General features: G+C 38.5%; 3 protein-coding genes across 3 annotated transcripts; 2 read left to right on the top strand and 1 right to left on the bottom strand.

Annotated features, from left to right (window-relative positions):
• The first annotated feature begins 4,964 nt into the window (after positions 1–4,964).
• Positions 4,965–8,121, top strand: LOC141629023 (serine/threonine/tyrosine-protein kinase HT1-like). Its single transcript, XM_074442099.1, has 3 exons — positions 4,965–5,517; positions 6,737–7,192; positions 7,654–8,121. Exons 1-3 carry the CDS (start codon positions 5,083–5,085, stop codon positions 7,915–7,917), a joined length of 1,155 nt encoding a protein of 384 aa, XP_074298200.1. The 5' UTR covers positions 4,965–5,082; the 3' UTR covers positions 7,918–8,121.
• A 1,512-nt stretch (positions 8,122–9,633) lies between these two features.
• LOC141637942 (uncharacterized) lies at positions 9,634–10,176 on the top strand. Its single transcript, XM_074447364.1, has one exon. It carries the CDS (start codon positions 9,634–9,636, stop codon positions 10,174–10,176), a length of 543 nt encoding a protein of 180 aa, XP_074303465.1.
• A 4,878-nt stretch (positions 10,177–15,054) lies between these two features.
• Positions 15,055–19,044, bottom strand: LOC141637934 (uncharacterized). Its single transcript, XM_074447356.1, has 5 exons — positions 18,902–19,044; positions 18,457–18,730; positions 18,023–18,027; positions 15,211–15,265; positions 15,055–15,096 (listed from the first exon to the last, which is right to left on the bottom strand). The coding sequence occupies exons 1-5, from the start codon at positions 19,042–19,044 to the stop codon at positions 15,055–15,057; spliced, it is 519 nt and encodes a 172-aa protein (XP_074303457.1).
• Between the last annotated feature and the right edge of the window lie 3,097 nt (positions 19,045–22,141).

Genomic DNA, 22,141 nt, shown 5'->3' with positions numbered 1-22,141 from the left:
CCTGATGTACACGCCGATATGGCCCGGGGGAGGGCAACAGACCAACTGACCCTCCTCAGGGATAACAATTTTATACCCCTCACCGAAGGAGAAATGATTTCCGAAAAGAGTTGCTCCGGAACTGCTTGCGAATTTGTTTGTCCAGGCACGGTCGAGGCCAGTCCTGCAGGCCTCACCATGATCCGGGATGGTCGTCCTCTCACCATCAACAGGAGCCCTCTCACCATCATCATCAGCACCATCCTCATCCTCCCCTTCCTCCGGAATGGACAGGCCAACTACGGGAGAAGGAGACCTAGGGCCCCCAAACCTTAGCGGGATGGCATCTAGTATCCCCTCCTCGTCAAGACGCGACGGGAACCCCCGGCGCAGTGTGCTAGTCCCGGCATCAGTAGAAGACATGTTCACAACAAATTACTAGCAAGATAAAAGAAAAAAATTCGTTTGTTTACCTTAAAAGAAAAACACTCGCCGGATCAAAGACTACGAAGATTGGAAGGAAAGGAAGCCCTTGAAAGTTTAGAAAGATGAAGATTTTGGAGAAAATTTGAGAAAATGAAATTAGCGACCAAAATCACGGAAAAACTGCCCTATTTATAGGAAAAAGCCCATGAAGAAGGACCAATCGAGCACGACCCATGAAGCGACGGCAATCGGCGAGCGGACACGTGTCGAGCATGCAACCACGGAATGTCAATCGTCGCAACAGTTAAACGTCAATCAATGCAACAGTGACCAAGCGTCTTCAACACGCCCATTCACACTTCTTCGACTATTCATCTTCCTAACAAATTCCTAGGTATCTAGTCTCCGCCGGCCACCTGATCAACCAAGCTAGGAAGCACCGGCCGGGGGCAATCAAAATCAACCGGCACTCTCAGCCCTGGTCTCGGCCAGCATCATGTTTCTTTTCCACATCGGATGCCCTTTACGCATCCATGTGGAGGGGGGATATGGTATATGGTACGACCTAACAAGAGCCACACCGATGCACAAGAAGAAGCCGATACAGAAAAATTTGTGAAAATTACTTGTGCAGAATATATGCTCAACATACATCGGACCCCATACCACGGCATAGACTACGCTGGGGGCAAATTGATGGGGCATATTCTGCACCGTTGACCAAGTCAACACACTGAGCAAGGTCGGAGACATCCACAGCAAAGTCAACATATCAGACAGCCTAGCCGACGCAACCCATCGGCTGTCACACTGGTCCCGGCCGGCACCTAGCCGGCGGGACACATATCCGCGTACTCATATCCAAGACCCTCGGCCGGCCTGCCATGGGTCCATCGGCCGAGGGTAGAACGGTCTTTCCACCTGCTAGCCACTTGGCCACTACGTGACAAAAGGTGAAAGTCTATAAATACTCCTCAACCTTCATTGAGGAAAGGATCCCACAACTTAACCTAAATACACTATTCATCTGGTAATATCCTCTTTATCTCTCTACAATACATACCTAGCCAAGTAACACAACTTAATCCTTTAAGTTTACTGACTTGAGCGTCGGAGTGAGTACGCTTGGCACAAAGCCAAGCCCTCAGTTCGTTCAGTGTTGCAGGAGAAGCCGAGAGGAACAATAGAGGCAAGAAGGGTTCAACTCAAGACATTATTCTACAAGCCACGGGTGGTAACGATACTTGCTCTGGAATTACACCCGGAACAATGTTAATTTACAAATATTTACTAATATAACATATATTTTAGCTGCAAATTTTTATCATAAAAAGTCAGTGAATTTTAACAAATATTTACTAATACCATAATAAAAAGTTAATAATTTTTTATCAATAAAAAAATATCGGAGATAAATTTGTGTAGAATGTGAAATATTAAATGTTATAAATATTTAAATACAAAAGATTATATCCATTTATAACTTATCATATCCACACATATAGTATATGCTAAAAATATCAAGCACTATTCTAGGAAATATTTTTAGGCGGGAAAAGTTGGAGTTTCGCCTATTCATTTAGTAAATAGGGGATGGTAACATTTGGAATCTTGACACTATTCATTGTCGTAGGGAATCTTCGATATTATTCTTAATCTATAAGACAAAATATAGTCACGTGAGATCTTATTTGATTTATCACCATGAATGCTATAAGAATATCGAATTTTTATACAGTAATTTTTAATAATGTGTAACTAAAGATATTCACGTTGCAAAACATGTATCGACAAGTGTAAAAAAGTCAATATTACCATTAGTGTAGTATGATTTATTCAAAAAAAAAACCACAAACACTTACTACTTTAGAATTTAAATAAAAAGGAGTAAAGATGTTCTAAACTTTGGGTGTTGGCCATCCATCCATCCATCCTCAAAGGTCCATATTATTAAGCACAATATGTTTAGTCACGGCAATTATATCTTTAGAGATTGAGCTCACCTCCCCGAGAAATACCTTGAAACTTTAATAGCGAGACCATGAACACATTCGCTTAAAGTGGAAAAGAGGGACTTTTTGTCAACTAAATTTGAACCTCCGTCAAAACATGTCCCACAAATTTAAGTGGTGTGTCTCATAAGTTATAAATGATAGGTCAGAACTCCAAAGCCAATTATATATACATCCTTCCATCCGCAATTATGTGAGGATCTAGCTACGTGCATCCTTTGTGAAGGTCTTATTGTTGATGTTGTGATTAGACCTGGTAAACGGTTTAATCGGATCTGGTTTGGGTCGAGTTAATTTGGGTTTTGGTTTGCAAAAACTCGGACGAGTGATTTCGGGTTGACTATTTTCAAGTTATTTTGGGATATCAATTAGTTTTCGATAATAAACATTCCGCTCGAGTTGAAAAAGTTCAGGTCAGTTCGGGTTTCAGGTCCTCAGTTTGAGTGAAGGTCGGATTCAGGTCCGATTATTCGAGCCGGTTCAATTTTGCTAGATCTAGTTGTGATATCTTTTTTTTTAACAACTATTCTTATTTGTGACGAAAAATAACTTGTGACATCTCACAACCACCTCCCCTTTTTAACATTATTTTAACTGGTTATGAAACGTCACAAATATGTAAGGAGTCACAAATGAGAATGCGTGTTTTTTTACAAGTCCTTCGTACCATTTTTAGAATTATGATCCGTCTTGGGGCCTAGCCCCTCTTATGCACCAAAAGAAAAAAAAAAAAAGAATTTCAATCCATCTTATGCTTTTACGATTCTAAAGTATAGAAGGATCCTAATCTTAGGCAATTTCTTAAGTTTGTATGATCTTATACTAAGTACTATTTTTGTTACAACCATATACTCTATATAAGCGTACATAATTTGAGTGTATAAAAAAAAGGATATTAGTGAGCAAATTTCTTTTACGCTTTTTGTGCTATAACTTTCTACATAAGTTTTATACAACAAACGGTATATTTTAACCTAGGTTACAAATTCTGTAAGCTAAAAAATATATAGGATCTAGAGATCCAGTATTAGTCGGTGGTATAAAGATGAAGTAACATCTTTAAAAGTGTGTATTTACTAAATATAATAGTACAAGATCTTTTGAAAAGGAGCAAGAAGTACAAGAGTAAATCAGTGACAATTTAGCCTAAAGCGAATAACATCGTACTATTATATAGACCCTAAACAACACGCAACAGAATCCCAAATTTAACCATTTGATTAGCTTCATGATTACACGACACCCCTACAACTTCAATCGATGATTAAACCAAACAATTAGATTTGGAAAGCTACTTAACATCAACCCCAACACCATTAGGCCATTCTGCAAGCATGTTATTAGCATGGCCACTCAAATGTACGTGGAAGCAAAACACTAGACCACACCCTTTAGCCTTTTTTCTTACTTGTTTCTCTTGCATTCACGAGACACTCTTGAAGATCCCTTTGAAAATCATCCTTTCCCTCCTTTTTTTTCCATTACTCCTACTATAAAGTATAAACCGTGAAAATTTCCAACTCCCTTCTTTTTCCTCTTCAATCCTCCATCCCTCATTCTCTTTAAAATTTTCTCACATATACTCATGAGCTAGGTAGCACGGACACTCCTCCTAATTAGTCGTCTCGTGTCCGACACCGTATCCGACACCCGGACACCCGACACTCGTTGGACACACGCCTAAAAATGTTATAGTTTAGACGAGGAATAAATTATCAAAAGAGATTGATTAGAAGATTGGTTTGGGTGAGAAATGAGAATAGTTACGGTTAAGGTCGAATTTTACTTTCAATTACCTAAATTTAGTATCAAATACATTAAATTTAGAATCAAATACATTACAAAAATAAAATAATATGTTATTTATAACCCTAAAATTTGTTTTTTTTTATTAAATTTAAATAGCGTGACTCGTGTCCTAAATTTCATGGGATGCCGTATCACGTGTCCGTGTCAGTTTTGGTGCTAACTAGCTCGTGAGAGGCAGTTCTCTTATTAAGTTATTGAGTGATCATTTTATCGTATCCCTATGTATTTTTGCGTAACTCTTTAATTTCATCTTGGCCAAAGTGACACTTAACTTAGTAACTACGGAGTAATTTCATAACGAGTGTAGTCAGTTTATTTGACAATTACCACTTTTATAAATAAACCATTTTATATTATTCGTACCTGTTATATTACTTTTTTTTTTATGAAACATGTTATATATTACTTTTGATATTACAATAAACCTATTTTGAGACCGTCCTACAGATTACTCAATTTTATACTAATCTTTTCTCTTGTATTTCTTTCTTAAATTCTCAGCCATGAATTCAATCAAACCCCTGAAGTTATACCTTTTTTCTTTTAACAATTATCCAAATTTGACACTTATATAATCCCATATTTTCCTCTGTTTCTATATTACTCCCTCTATTTTTTCTGTTTTATTTGTTTCCATGATGATTCTATATACTTCAAATTTTCATTGCGTATTTCTATCGCGTTTAAATTTGTGACGCAAGTGTAACAAATGAAGAATCACTTCGCTTCACCATCGAAACCATGCATTTGAATCGATTCATGCAGTTTTTAAAATCAATTCACACTTTCAGAAGGAAAGTTCAATCTCATTCTCTTTTGTGTTTATTTTAAATTTTTATACCCTTTGACAAGAAAAATGGAAGCTTCATGTTTTTGGTCACTAAGGCACATAAAACTAGGAAGGAGGAGAAAATCGTTACCAATTCGCACGATTTCTACAACAGCGAGGAAGAACTGGGATTCGGACGCAGAAAACAACATGGAGAAGAAAAGATTTGATAGCTTAGAATCATGGTCAATGATATTGGATTCAGAGAATGTCGAAACATGGGAAGCAAATAAGGAAGATCAAGAAGAATGGACAGCTGATCTTTCGCAGCTATTTATAGGGAATAAGTTTGCGTCAGGAGCACATAGTAGGATTTATAGAGGGATTTATAAGCAAAGAGCAGTTGCTGTGAAAATGGTGAGAATTCCTACTCATAAAGACGAAGCTAGAGCTAAGCTTGAACTTCAGTTTAAGTCTGAAGTTGCCTTGCTTTCGCGCCTTTATCACCCTAATATAGTCCAGGTAATTGCTTGTACTATGCGGGTGATTGCTCTTCTGTGAGACGGTTGTATGCGTATGAGTTAAGACGAAGCCATATAATCTTATAATTAATTGATGAATAAAACATTAAATGACTTAGTTTTATGCATACCGATGTCTTGTATAAATTTCTGTACTGTTTGTCATGTTACCGTCTATCCGACAATTAGTTCCATATCGAAGGTTTCAAACCTATGGGCCCTTAGTCGTGTTGACACGGGCCCATATTAACCACAAGTCTCGGGTAGGAGGTTTTTTTTTTTTTTTTTTTTTTTTTTTTTTTTTTTTTTTTTTTTTTTTTTTTTTTTATGACGAGGGGGTTGAATCCCCCAGGACCTAGACCTGGCAAAACGGGTCAACGGGTCGGGTTCGGGTCGGGCCAATTCGGGTCGGGTCAATTCGGGTTTCTCGTTGATTTCGGGTTAATTCGGGTTGGGACGGGTCTTTTCGGGTTTCGGGTCTATTTCGGGTTTGTTGTCGGGTCTGTTTCGGGTCAAGCGGGTCGGGTCATTTTGGGTCGGGTCATTTTCGGGTCAATGAATAATAGAGAAATAGTCATTTCAAGTCTTTTCGGTTCAATTAGAGTTATATTTTGTCGGGTCATTTTCGGGTTTAGTGGTTCTGGATCGGGTCATTTTCGGGTCGGGCCAGTACGGGTCAAGGAAGCTCGGGTCATGTTCGGGTCGGGTCGGGTTAATTCGGGTTTTCGGGTCACATTCGGGTGATGTAGTTCGGGTCACTTCGGGTCTCGGGTCAGCCTTTTCGGGTCGGGTCAATCGGGTCGGGTTGCTTTTGCCAGGTCTACCAGGACCCATGCATTCCCGCACCACCTTCACCTTCGGGGACTGCAGTGGCCAAGTGATCATCGCTCCAGCTGGTAGTCGAACCGGAACCTCTCAAACTCACGCATTTTTGCAAGCTTCAAAGTTTAAACCGGCTGCCAGTGGACTAACACCACTGTTGGAGTCTTGATTCTAAGTAATCGCCAATTTAGCTGGTAAACGGGTTGGAGTCTTGATTTTAAGTAATCGCCAATTTAGCTGGTAAAATCACTAAGCTATAATAAAAAAACCGCAAGAATCAACCCTTAAATTGTTATTAGGAAAGACGATCTACTTTATCAGCTGAAGTACACCATGTGTCGTAATTCAATAATCGTTTGAATTAGAAAGGAAATTAAATGGTTGTTATATGATTGCAGTTTATAGCAGCATGCCAGAAACCACCAGTATACTGCATAATAACAGAATACATGTCCCAAGGAACACTTAGGATGTATCTGAACAAGAAAGAACCATACTCTCTATCAATCGAGACAATCCTACGATTAGCCCTCGACATCTCAAGGGGGATGTCATATCTGCACTCACAAGGAGTCATCCATAGGGACCTCAAGTCGAACAACTTGCTTCTTAATGACGAAATGAGAGTCAAGGTGGCAGATTTTGGAACATCTTGCTTAGAAACTCAATGTCGAGAAACAAAAGGGAATATGGGAACGTACCGGTGGATGGCGCCAGAGATGATAAAGGAGAAGCCATACACTAGGAAAGTTGATGTGTATAGCTTTGGGATTGTTCTTTGGGAACTTACCACTGCTTTGCTTCCCTTTCAGGGTATGACCCCTGTCCAAGCTGCTTTTGCTGTGGCTAACAAGGTTCGTCTTCTTTTTTGTAGAGTCTATTTTGGTAATATGGGCCACTTTTACATGTTTTAGCCCAATTAAATTTGTTCCAAACTAGCTATTAATATTACGGAAAATAAGATACCGTTACCTGGTGGGTTGGTCACTGGTGGTGCGGCTGGTGCCCTATAATTGCTGAGTTGAGACAGCGTCACTTTATTTTAATAAGCTACCCCAGAACCGAATTTTTATTTCAATTTACATAGGAAAAAGCTCAATATTATTACTTTGTTTAGACGATTTCCATGTAAAACCATTACACGTAAAATGTAATGCAAAAGCTCAAATAAAACTGTTATACATGTCCAATAAACGTATTTTACAGAATATGCAGTATGAGATTGGACGCCACCCGGTGGCGCTAACTCATTTTCCTATGTTATTCTTTATATGTTTTTGCTAATATTATTGTGCACGAACATTTTATGATACAGAATGCTCGGCCACCACTCCCAGCAAGTTGCCAACCAGCCTTGGCTCACCTGATAAAGAGATGCTGGTCAGCGAACCCATACAAGAGGCCGGACTTCAGCTACATCGTCTCTGCTCTCGAGGAATACGATGCATGCGTCAAGGATGGCCTACCTCTTCCATCTCATCGGCGCTTGGTCCGACGTAGTGCCCAGCTAGCTATTGTTGATCGTTTCAAAGGCTGCATCATATCTTCCAATTCTTCCTCTATACCTGTACAGTCATAAAAGTCATGCCACACTTGTTATTATGAATTCACTAATTATCTACAAGTCGTTTATTGGTCTGTGTAATTATTGGGACGTAATTTTCATACTCGGTCATCTGAAAAGAGAGTAATAGTATTATTTTCAATGCATTAGGTAAAGCCTTTATTGATGTAATTATTAACATAATTCTCATTTTGAGTTATTCGAAAACAGTTTAACGCCTTCTAAAGTTTCAAGTGAAAGTTTAATCTCGTTCTATGCTTGTAACACTTCTCTTAAGCATTTACTATATATAATCTATAGTTCATTGAGATCTATAAGTATTTGTTGGGAAAGCGTTCTGTAAACCCGGTGCGGGAAGAATCTCACCAGGGGCGGATCCAGGAATTCAAACTACCTGGGGCTAGATTTTAAATTTTTTATGGGATAATAGAAAAATAGAAAAAAAAATTCAGATTTGCAATATAAAGTAAAATATGAGGCATGGTAAACTGATAATTTCTAAATGTTTTAACGGATATTCACAGTCACTTTCGTAATCTTTGAGCAAAAAAAACTCTTAAGCACACTTCATTAATTTTTAGTGATATTGTACTATTTATGTTGAATGGAACTAATATATAATTGTTCTAAAAAAATTCATTTAAATTGATGCACACTCATACTTCAATTTGAAAATAATGTACACATTTATCAAAATCATACGAGGAAAATTTTAAAAAACATATATAAATTATTGTAATGATGGAAGACGTTGGAACTTGGAAGTACAGTACTCCATAAAAAAAATGCAAAAAGTGAGAATCTAACCACCACACCACCTAAATAACAGTAATATTTTAATACAAGATATAGTACATATGTTTTCCCCCAAAAACTACTCGGGCTTCAGCCCGAGTAGCCTAGCCCTAAATCCGCCCCTGAATCTCACCCAACCACCATATTATGATGGAACACAAGCAACAAACGTAAGCTAAGTAACAACAAATAAAAAAGGCACCCAATTTTTCACGTGAAAACCCTTCTCAACTAAGGGAAATACCACGGCTCTTTCGACAATTAATTCACTAATAAGATATAACAAAGTTATTAGAGTCCGCACTAGTATTGTCACACTAGTAGAAAACCCCATACGGTGGCGGTTATAAATGACCTTTTGTGGCGGTTTTTAGAGATTTAGGGTGCGTCGTTCATCGCGGCGTCGTATAAACTTTACGGCGGTTGTAGACGGTTGTTGAACCGCCGCTATAGCTCTCCTATAGTGGCGGTTTTTATACAAAACCGCCATTATAAACCTATCTAATACGACGGTTTTTAACCACGAACCGCCATTGTAATTCATTAAAACCGCCACCATAGGTATTTCAAAAAAAATTTACCACTCAAACGCGATACTACATGTTATCTATAACGTCGGTCGTAGCAATAGAACCGTCGTGAAAGGTTATTATAACGTCGGTTGTAACTCAGAAACCGCAGCTATAGGTAATTATAACGTCGGTTGGTTGGTAAAGAACCGCCATTAAAGGCCTTTTTTTATATATATTTTTAACCTTTTGACGTCGGTTTTAATGAAACCATGAAACCGTCGTAATAATTATATATATTTTTTTAAAAAATAAAAAAATATTTCTACAATAAATACAACTGCAAGTACTTAAGCAGCAGAATAAATTACCAATGGCTGGTGGCTGGTTTTAGTGGCGGATCTTGACAAAAGTTCTAAAGGGGATTATGAAAGCTGCCTATACTAATGGCATATGGACTGGGAACTCTGGTGATCATACTGTAACAAAGGGGTATAAATGGCTACAAGGGGTGCAGGATAAATGTGACTGGTTTCTATGGAATAATTCTAATATACCTAAGCATTCTTTTGTGGGATGGATGACTGTCAAAGGTAGGATGTTCACCAAAGACAGAATGCAGGGGTTTGGTATGCCTACTAATGGCTTGTGTGAATTTTGTTTAGTCAATCAAGAGGATCATGCCCATTTGTTATATGAGTGTGTGTATAGTCAGAAGTGCGGGGAAGGTTTAACTGAGTGGTTGGGTGTGACAGTCCCGTTGCATGATCTGGTGCAATGGAGTATAAGATGGAGAAGCAAATCCTTGATGAAGAAACAAATTCTGCTGGCAGCAATCATTGCATTATGGTATCACTTATGGAAAGCTCGGAATATTTGTAGGATTGAAGCCAAATTATTTACTCCACGATTCATTATTCAGCAAGTCAGATATTCAGCAAAGGTGCAAAGGGAAGCTAATGACATCTAGATTTCAGCTACCTGAGATTTTGACATTCTTTTCATTTATAATATATTTCACATTTCACCATAAAAATAATTAGGAGGTACGCTGCATTACTTATTTGCCAGAATGAAATATCGCCCTGAGATGTCAACCTGAGAGCGTTTAATTGAAGCGGGGCATCTACCAAAAGTGAGGCAGATAACAATCTTAGTTCATCCTAGATTCAATAATTGTGATTGTATAATATAGTTGATATTATACCAACAATGAACTATGCTATACTCAATAATATTCTCAGTATAATAGCACAAATATCGAATCTGGGATGCACTGTCAACCCCAGATTTTGGCATTACTTATTGGCAATTGTATAATACACTACCAGAAATTACAACAATGCAAATTGACTAGAACAGGGACCGTCAGCCTCTACTTCAACTCTAAAACGTCATGAAACACATCCTAGTTTCATACCCTTCGACCCCTTTAACAACCTCGTTCAACACACTGCAATTTGAGACAAAATAACCCGCAAAACGGCTCATACTAAAACGAATACGGGACAGTACATGCCCGACTTTAAACTCAATATTTAATCAAGAACCTAAATCAAGTATTCCAAGCTATACTATTATACTTATACAGATGCTACTTCGTATGAATCAAAATAATCCAATAATTCACAGGGTTGATAAAGATGCTACTTACTAAACGAATACAGAGGCTACTAAAACGAATACGGCTCCAACGAATACGGCTCATACTATTATACTTATACAAATGCTACTTATACACAATAATTCAATAAATCAAAATAACAATCAATCTGATGAAATTGATAAATATGGTATTGTATAATTTAAATGAACTGAAATTGGAATTATATAGGGGCAAAATAGATTACCTTTGCTTGAGGCAGTGGAGGGCACGGTTTAGCCGGAAACAACCAGTAGGGCCGGTGAACAAAGTATTAGCCGGAAGTAGTTCGAATATTCGGATTGGGGTAGAGGCGGACATTGTATAGACGGTGCCTTGGTGGTCGACGGTGATTAAATATTGAGGTTTTAGCAGAAGTGGGAGATTTCTGCGCGGGAAGGTGAAGGGTTTGCGTGGGGGAAGAAAAAAAAATGGTGATTTATGCGGTTACTTATTCTAAAGGGTTTTGTGTTTATTTTTTTGGGTTATTTCATAAGAATAATCCAAACTATGCCCCTCCTTCTCATATTAATCCATACTATATTTTAACTCAGAAAAATCTGGATTAAGCAAGTCGCATTTTTATTAAAAAAAAAAAAAAAAAACTTAAATTAGACGCATATTCATCTCTCTCCTCCTTCCACCTCCATTAATAATTGACCATCAATCCACCATTGTAACTACTATCAATCTCCTAATCAAATGGCAACAACACTTTCCCTTCATCACCCACCACCACCATCTCCACCACCTCTGCTATTACACTTGAAACCAGAAACAACACAAATATGCAGCAAAGCTAACAATAATAAACCCACAAATTCTTCAAAGTCAAACCCAGAAATTCAAACCAAATTAAGCCCAAAACTCCAAAGTGAATCCAATTTTAATTTGATTCACATAATTTGCAGCCAATCTCAGACAAGTCGTTGCAAATTCCAGCGATTCTAGCCGAATCTTTTCTATCGATGGCGCCATCGGTAGGGATAGCCGCGTCAGGTGGTGGCGGCGCGAGGAAGGCGGCGACGCCCCATAGTTTTGGTAAAGGTTTTTGAGAACTCAGAGATATCGTCTATTACGCCGCCGTGACGAGGGGTTGTTTGATCCGACGGTGTAAGGGAGGCTGAATCGGAGTCAGTCGGACGGCTGGTATTGTGATGTTGATCATCATTTTTGTTGTCATCGTCGCCGTCGAGTTTGAGTGAGTTGGCGAGGGAGTTAACAAGCCAGGACATTTTTTTGGCAAGGGAGTTAACAAGCAAATCCAATTTTAGAGGAATTTTTAGAGTTTGGAATTTTGATTTTTCTGTGTTTGTTTGGGTAGACCAAAAATTGTTGGTGTCGAAGTGTTATCGGATTTCAATGTAGGTATGGTGGTGTTAATTACGACAGTGATTTTGGAGGTTGTTGAGTGGTGGTGATGGGCCTTGGTAGGGCTGCTTTGGATGGTAAGGTGGGAGTATGGGAGACTGGGTTTTGAAGAAAGAAGAAGAAGATAAGAGCAAAGTAAGAAAAACAGAAAAAGAAGAAAGAAGAAAGAAGAAAGGGACCCATATGCTCACCTGTTTAGAAACCTGGAATATCAGGTCAAAAATTGGGTCGGTTTACTAGAAGTTAAATGACGTCAAAGATGAGATTTTTCTCAGTTAAATACTAGGATAGATTAATATGAGAAGAGAAGGTTTACGATGGATTATTGACGTGAAATAACCCTTTTTTTAGTGAGTATTTATGTCGGTTCTTGTTAAAACCGACACAAAAACATATGATGGCGGTTTTTTTATTAAAAAGTATTGTCATGTATTATTACCTTTAGCATCGTTATTAACGTCGGTTGTTAATACAACCGCCACACTTGACTTATGGTGGCGTTTCTTAAATAAAACCGCCATAAATAGCTACTACTATTACGTCGGTTCTTAATTTAAACCGCCACAAAAGACCTTCTGCACCATGAAAAATTCTCTCCCGCCAAATTTTTGGACTTTTCGTGGCGATTTTATTAGAACCGCCGCGATAAAGGCGTCACGATAGGGGTTTTTTCTACTAGTGTCAGTCTCTCTTAAAATTTATCTCACTTTTATTATGTCTAATGGATGTTGATCATTCTCTTTTCTTTCCTTTAGAACCAGAAGTATTATCAGCAAATTGTATTAATTTGTTTCTCTCTTTTTTATAAGCTATTGCCACCAACTTATTTATACTACACTCATCTCAAAATCTCCAACAAGTCATTGATTGTTCTAATTTAAACAGTCTCATAACTTATAGTTGATTATATTGTATGTTCCATCCTGTATAACGTAATCAATCTACGCATTTGCAATTGAAACATACACACTTTATTTCAACATTTATTCTAAAGAGTTTTGGGAGATTAACCCAACAATTTTCTCCCTCGACCCAAAGCTCCAAACACTTCAACTATCTCAGAAAAGCAGACTCTTTTATTTACGTTAGCCTTCCTCTCCACGCTATGTCCATCTACACAGAAAATGTTGTTAGTCGTCTTCCTCCCTAACATTACCAAGTTACTCCCACGAAAGACTTTACACCACTTACCGCTACCAACATATCAGTTACCTTGAGATGTCAACACACCTAAGGAAACTATGTTAGTACAAGCTTTTGGCACATATTTTACATTGTTAAAACTTGTTATGGTGCCATTATGGAGTTTCATCCGCACACTCCCTACACCCTCAACTTTTAATTTTAGGACATTGTACACTTTAATATGCCCAAAGTCTCCATTAATTTGCAAAGTATCAAATGCTCATTGATCTTTACACAGAGGCACCCAAATCCATCACCCATTTTTGTTGACACTTCATGTAACAACCCGACTCAAACCCTAGGTTAGGAGCGGTCACTCATGGTAGCTCGTCAGGCTGTGTACTTAGCTCACAGATCAACACAGGTCTTTTCCAGCGTATTTTGTCCTCACTTATGTGCATCCCGTGAACCTTCCCAGGAGGTCAGCAAACCTAAAACTACTCACAGCCAAGCACACTTAACTGTGGAGTTCCTTTGCATGGATAACCAGAAAAGAAAGTGCACTTTGTTAATATGAGTAGTACTTTCAATCCCTTTAAGAACTAGTACGATTTTAAGCCAATCGGACCTCTTCAAGGGGTTATCCCACCTGAATAACGTCTTCGGTTCAGTGAAATATTACACTTCACCTCGTCTTCAGTAGTGAAAAATATATCTTCATTACTACCACCACACACCACATTGGAAGAATCACTTACATCATCAACCTTCGCCTTACCCAACTTTTCTCTTAAGACTCCACACTCTTCAAGTCTTCCTTCATCTTTGGAGAATTTTGTTGAATATGGTTTTTTCATGATAATAATAACATTCCACATTATCCATGACTCTCGCGTGCGTCTTCGATCTACTTCTTTGGTCATCTCCATATCTTTGTGATGTTTTCCCTCTTTCGCAACTATCCGCCACCAATGCCAACGAGCATCGTTATCACAATGGGTCTAAAACTCTTCGGTAATGAAGCCAACAACAAGAGAGCTTACTCTTGATACATTATCTTCTAATCGACCTTCAAAAGTTCACACATTAGTTGCTTGAATTTATTTTTATGGTCTTGCAAGTTTTTATCGCCCTCCTCCACCTTAAGTTGATATAACTCCCACTGCAAACTCTTCGGCAATGGATTTCATGAGGCGTAACCCTATAGATAACAACTCATCAAGCAAAGATATAGTTAAACTAATAGGCACAATCCCGACATCAGATGAGGGAGCCGACAAAGACGGAGCTGAAGGTCTGGGAATATCATAAATAATAAAGCGAACAAGGCCATCACCAGAATCCGCCGAAGGCGCTACAGAATCGTCCTGACTATGCCGACCCTTACAACAAAAGGTATGAGTTTTAAGACACACCCCAGATAACCAAACCCCCATACGCTTTAAGGAAATCTCAGCATCAGAAAAAACAGTCAAACTATCAGAAAGAGCTTGACGTGTAAGTACTTGAGCATCGCCACGACAATGCCGATGACGAAAGTGCCGAAGTAGGGCAGCTTTAGTAAGACCTCTACCACCACCATCACACCCACAAAGGCCCACAAAAGGGTAATGGTGTCGAACAATGTTGGGCATTACATGAACGAAGCAAAGCAGCGACCTCGAAAACGAAACAAAAAACGACGAAAATGGCAAAGTCCACGTGCATGAATTACCACGCAAACCCGCCAAAAATCACACCACCATGGGCAGCCTGGGGAACCACAGCAACAACGATGCACCGTAAAAAATGGTGCTACCAGCCACCAAGGAACCACGAGAAAAAGAGAAAAAACACCACAACAAAGAATCCTTGAAAAGGACGCACCTGCAAAGCCGAGAGTGAACAGCAACAACACTCCCTCTCCACGTTCTCGATCACACTAAAACCACAACAACAACGACACAGAAGCACTGTAACCGTCCAGAAACCACGATGCCGGTGCCGACACCGGGGGGAACAAGGAGACGACAAGGCGGCAGACTCGAACAGAAAATGAAAACACGCGAAAACAAGAAACCTTAAAGATCATAAAGAAACCCTAAATGAGAACCCTAAAAGAGACACAAACCTCTAACACGCACGACCGACGTCGTGAGGTCTGGTGGCCGGCGTGAATAGGTGGTCGACGACCGTGGAAAGGTAGCAACAGCCTAAATCCCTCACTCCCACGCTAAACCCCCCAACCCCCAACCCCCCCCCCCCCCCCCCGGCCCCGCGCGCTCTCTCTATTATTATTTATTATTTTTTATATTTTATAAAACCGCAATTTTTATTGAGAGATCAAAATCAAATTTTACAAGAAATTGGTGGGCAACCAAGATACAATCTGGGCTCCCACCACCTTATAATAATAATAATAATAATAATAATAATAATAATAATAATAATAATAATAATAATAATAATAATAATAAATTATTATTATTATTATTATTATTATTATTATTATTGTTATTCTTCTTCTTATTATTATTATTATTATTATTATTATTATTATTATTATTATTATTATTATTATTATTATTATTATTATTATTATTATTTTTAAAGGATGCGCGCAGCTTTCATAGATAGAAAAATAAAAGTTTACATGAAATTGGTGGAGAGCCGAGAGACAATCTGGGCCCCACCCCCTTAGCAACAGCAAAGCTAAGCCTAGAAAAAATATAAGCGGCCACCCGAGCCCCCGCATCCTGAGATACCGAGAATTTCTGGATCCGCTTGAGCAAGGCAACAGCATCCGAACCCAGCTCTCCAAGCGAAGAGAAAGAGAAGGGAAGGAAACCATAACCAACTGCCGCACATAAATCCCCATACTTAGCACACTTACGCTGAGCAGCATCAGCGACAACCCGCCTGGGCACAAAATCTGTCATCTCGGCCTGAGTCAAGGGGGAAGACCCTGTCAAATCGACACACACATAACGCCCTCTGTCCCAGGAATAAAGCAGCAAATCCGCAGGACGAAGAGAGCCACCATGCCCGCAAACCAAACCGATATCAACCTCTTTACCCGTAGAAATACCAGACCTATAGCAGATGTCGAATAAGGTGTCACGAACGAGGTTGTGCCGATGCTTAACACCCACAAGAAAGACAAGAAAAGAAACAGCGTGGTCCCCATAAACATCATCAGCATAAACCCGAGAGCAAGCAGGACAAGGCCTAGATACCGTGAATAACGGAACACCCAGTCGATATCCAAGCACACTACGGTAGGTCCTCCCGTTCATAGTCTGACCCAACGCAGAGATAGACGTGATTATTATTATCACATCATCGACATGTCATTATAAACGTGATATAACATGCTACAAATTTGAAAGATTCTATATTAGTACGAGAGTACTCAATCACATGAGTTGGGTTTATTCGAGGTTAAAGTTAAAAATACTTAATTTGGTTTCTTTTAAGAAGATGGATAATAATATGATTATTCCTAAAAAATAATCATTTGATTTATATAAGGTCTTTAATTTTCGAATGAATGATCGAACTCCGTAGCAACGTTGAATCAATCAAAAAAGAAAATACTCAATAGGACCAAACAACTTTATAAGAGATTAAAGTAATCATGCAAAGGGCGCAAAAGGAGTATTTTGCCATGATAAGATACAATGGACTAATATTTCAGCATATTCTTTCAATAATGACATGAAAAGAGGGGAACGGACGATTTTTTTTTTCTTCAAATGAGCGCAATATATTACGGGTGAGAAACGAACTTCAAAGACCCCAACTACATAGCTAAGGTAAGACAACTTTTACTACTTAACTAACTCTTATTCTCAACGGATAAGTTATATTAAAATGACTTGTTTTTGTTTTTGCAAATAACACGCATAAGCGAAAAATTCTTGTGTCCTTTGAAAGGACCATCCTCCGAAATAATCGTCCTTCTTTCACTTAAAGACAATAAATTAAATGAAATATTATAAAGACTTTACGATATGGAGTACGGTTGTCCTGGTAGACAAGCAGATGAAAGTAGTCGAAAGTAGTCATGACACATTGACATATGAATTATCCACCACTAACATCAAATACGTATGCATTAAAAAAGTCATGGTCGTTAGTAGGAGAAATAATCTTTGTCACCTCATGAAAACACAAACAATAATCATCAACCAACCATAATTAGAGTACAAACTGTCGACATAACTTACAAGAGTAGCAAACTTAGAAAACCAACGTAAAACCGTAAAAACAATTTTGTTTCTGACCGTCATAAAGTTAACACTTCTCACAACCCTCCTTTCATCATTATTACGAGCCAAAATTCTCTCCATTTCCTAAAAAGAAATGGAGAGGCCATTACCTATCAACGGCTAAGATTGTATCGTGTCAACATCGAACGGTTCACGATTTATACATAAAAATAAAGGTTTAATAGAGTTAGATGAGATAATATTATTAAATGGGTTTGTGAGAGGAAATGGAGAGAAAAGAAATGGAGAGGATCCTTGTTCCATTATTACATACCAAGTGTACAGTTTTTTATTTTTTTTATTTTGGTAATCATCGAGTTTAGTCCAGATTCGAGCTACTTAACTTACGACTACAAGGCCATCCTGCTTAACTAGGTTAATTCATCATCTTCAGTGAAACTATACATTTCTCACATGAAAATACATACCAAAACTGCACATATTCATTTCATTAGTATTACAAAGAGAGCAAGAATAGTTTACATCTTTACATTCATGGCCGGAACTAGAAATGAAATTTTGGATAACAAATTTTCCTCTTGTGTGTTTATATTTCCGGTAAGGTCTCATGTTCATGGATTTTTGGGTAACAAAAATGATAACCTTTGACTCCGGAGTATTTTTTTTTTTTTTTTTTTTGAGTTTGGAGTAACGAGTGCTACCCAGCTAACTCCGCCTTGATTACATCATACAAGATGGAAAATTACTTGGAAAACATCAAACATGGAAACTTGATGTGTTTTTGTAAAGGAAGTCAAGCGAAAGCATGATTTTATGATAAGCAGATAATTAAACCAAATCCTAATATTAATTCTTCATTAAACTTAAATTAACCCCAAACACTTCCCCAAATAAAACTCACCATTTTCCTAACAGACCCCTGTTTCTCCCCTGCTTCATCACCATCTTCAACCGATCCAACCTCGCCTGACTCGGTATCAACTCGGCTTAACCTTTCACATTTACCATCAGTAACACCATAATCATCCAAACTCTTTTTATGAACATTTTTCTTCTTATCTTTCTTGTTGACCACATGTTTCTTCTTCCTTTGAGCTAACAAATTGTCTTCAAAAGCGTCGATAATTTCATGAATAAGTTGACGATTAGGAGAACTATCCCAACGTGCCCAGTAACTTGTATAGCAGTTAAAACAATAACACGTAAAACACGCTACATGGGTGTTATTCTTGTTAATGTTACAAGGGTAATTTTTATTTTTTGTGTTTGTGTTTTTTTTATTGGATGATAATTGTTTAGAGGGCTCAAAGTCAAAGGGGCAGTTGGTGGAGCAAGGAAGGAGATACGCGAGAACTTGTTTGTCGTCAATAGAGAGAGCGGCGGTTAAAGCGAGGATGGTTGCTGGGAGGAAGGAGAGGGAGAAAATAGGGTCGGAAGTTGTGGAGGAAGGTGAAGGGTGGATAGCTCCTTTGCTGTAGAGTTTTTTCATTGTTTGTGTTTTGGGTTATGTGATTAGTTGTATAATGTGTAGGGTTGGTTTGTAAGAGAGGTTTTTTTAGTTGAGATAGATGGAGATTGAGAGAGCAATGGATGAATAAGTCTTATCTACCGGTTTGAAGTTATGTTGACATAAGATAGTACTTACTAGGGAATAAGGGTGTTTGAAGTTATGTTGAGATAAGATAGTTGGGAATAAGGGTGGTAATTTTGGAACTCGGATCCGGTTCAGATGAGACGTGTCATATTAAGTTTAGGTTCTTACCGAATCAATATCATCTTTCTAAGCACGCGACTCTCGTGTTCTTTTGATTGAAATTTAAAAGCTAAAATTAAATTGGAAAGAAAAATGACTTTAATCGGGCCACGCGTTAAGACCATCACAACTCCATAAAAAAATCCCAGCCTGGGTGCCCGATCGAGTGTAGTTATTACTCAGCCGAGTAGAAGCTACTCAGTCGAGTTGCATGTACTCCATCGAGTACTAAGGCGCCAAACAATAATCAGCCGAATATCCAGCATGCAATTCCAATGTACCTGCAAATCGACATTGCTAAGCGTCTAAATATAAAGAAAAGTTCACCTCAACATAGCGTAACCAAAAGGAAAATACATCTTGGCCTTATGGCTACAGTACATAACTGTGGACAGCGGGGGCCATGGGGGCGCTTGGGAAACAAGCGTTTGCATTTTTGTATGGAGTCGCCACCAATTTTTATGGGAAATTGGAACCGTTCGAATACCTCGCGTCATGTCAAGACACAAAGTAGAGACATGAACACTAAGCAATCGTTACCCTTAGCATTCTATGTCTAGAATGACTCTCGTGGATGCCAATGAACACGGATGTTCACAGATATCTGGAGTAAGGGGTGAGGGTACGTATTAGGAAGCTCTTTTGATCGAACACCTAATCCCGCCCGCCTCGATAGCGGCCTCTACTAATGATTAGGGACATCATTTATACTTGATATATCGTCGGCTAAATGCATGCAATGCAACATCCAAGTTTTAATCCTTAGCATGTGAGAATTTAACTAAGTCGGTTGACAATTAATTAGCATACAATTGGGTCGAAGTAGGATTTAAGTTCAATTACATGTGAAAACATACAAATGATAAAAGAAATACAATAATCATAAATTACAATAATGAAAATTACAATAATTACATTGGATTAGGCGATTTATGTCGAAAATACCTTTAAAACGGATAATTTGAGAAAAAAAATAAAAGAAAGAAAGAAAGAATTAAATAATTTAACGAACAGGAATTAGCGTGATATTACGGTTAATAGTCGATTAATACGTAGTCTAAACAAACTAGGTCAAGCGAAACGGAGTTCGGGACGAACTCGGCCGAACAAAGCGCAGCAGAGTCTGCGTCCTTCGAATAGCGCGGCAGACGCTGCGTCTGTTCCTTTCCTGGCTCGGTCTAATTGTGAAGCCGTAATTGCAAGCCGTTAATGTTAATTGGTGATTTAAAGGATCAATTGATGATATTTACTCGGATGAAAGTGATTAACAGGTTATTTAACATATGAATGGGTCATGAAAACAGTAAAACATGGATGAGACGAATTAATTACAAGAGGGAATAATGACAGAAGTGAAAAATATTAATGAGTCAAACAAATTAAATCAATTAATTAGGTTAGATATGATGGATTAATGACGAATATGCGATGAATATGACAAAAGACAGATGAAAACTATATCAAAGACGAATTCCAGAAACCCAATATTGATTAATTGAATCTCTACAACCCGGAATTGAATTTAATGACGAAAACCCGAAGATATTGGATTATTAGGGATTTAAGTCGGATTTGTGATGATTAAAACACGTGTTAAAGATGATGATTATAATATACATGTGAATTATATTCTGTTATGATGAAGAATTAACAAACAAACGAAACAAATAAAAGGATTTTGGGACAAATAACAGAGGACGAACGAAGAAGAAAGGAAGCAGGAACTGCGGCAGCCTCACGAAGAGGCGCAGCAGGAACTGCGCTCCTTCGAAGAGGCACAGCGGTTGCTGCGTCCTTTCTCGACGGTTATCTACTGGAAATCCGTAAAAAAGAGGTTTTAAACATGGTTTTAGAAATCGGTTTTAATGGTATTTTCGACATAAACCTTACAATTGATGATTATACAAAAAATAAATACAATAAATAAAAGAGATATTACAGCCTCAGATTTACATGTTGACGAAACGAGAAGGACTAAGATATCGATTAGTGATGCTCGACACGAATGCAAAGAAAGTGCTCTCGTAAGAGGAAAACGATTAATTAATTAAGTTGATTATTGGTGTAGTTGGTCAAATTGGTCGGTCATGCAACGGGGAGGCTGGTACTCAGAAGGATCCGAGCTTACGTGGTCGAAAGCTCAAGCACGTAGACGCCAAAAAGTAAGAACAAAGTCTAGAATGCAAAGGGAGAAGAGAAGGGCGGACACTCGCGTGAGAAATATGAGGAGCGAAGGCTCCTATTTATACTAATCACGTGGAGGAATTAGGGTTTCGGAGACTCTTTGGAAGTGAATCTCGGAAAGATATGAAAAAGATACGAGAAATACGCAGAAAAGGTCCTGGGAAGAGGCGCAGGCGATCATCTGCGTCTCTTGGAAGAGGCGCAAAGACCTGCCGCGTCTGTTCCCAAGTGGTTTCCTCCCGCTTTGAAAGATTTCCGTGTTTGAGTTATGGTAGGACGGAAATAATCCGGTTTTCCTTAATATCTTATGTGAATATTACGGAAATTGCTTACTAAAAGATAAAATTTATGAAATATGGAATAGAAATATCCGAACATTCCGAACATTCGACTCGGGATTTAACGGTTATCGAAAAATGGAGACGGTTTTAGGCCCGACTCCGAATGTACTCTAATTCTATCAAAAACGACCGTATCGGGACGTAGATGACAACTAAGAGGTAGACATTAATATTTGAGCAATCACTTGACGATAATCTTACGAATTGTCACAAATCGTTCCGCGTATCAAACATGCGGCCCAATCATCACCGGGTGGTTTGCGGGAGGTGCATAAATGAGGTATCTACAATAACCACGCACAAAGTAA

The sequence above is a fragment of the Silene latifolia genome, chromosome 2 (genome assembly GCF_048544455.1).
Source record: "Silene latifolia isolate original U9 population chromosome 2, ASM4854445v1, whole genome shotgun sequence".
NCBI lineage: Eukaryota > Viridiplantae > Streptophyta > Magnoliopsida > Caryophyllales > Caryophyllaceae > Silene > Silene latifolia.
The sequence above is the reverse complement of the archived record's forward strand: the minus strand, read 5'-3'. Positions and strand labels throughout refer to the sequence as shown.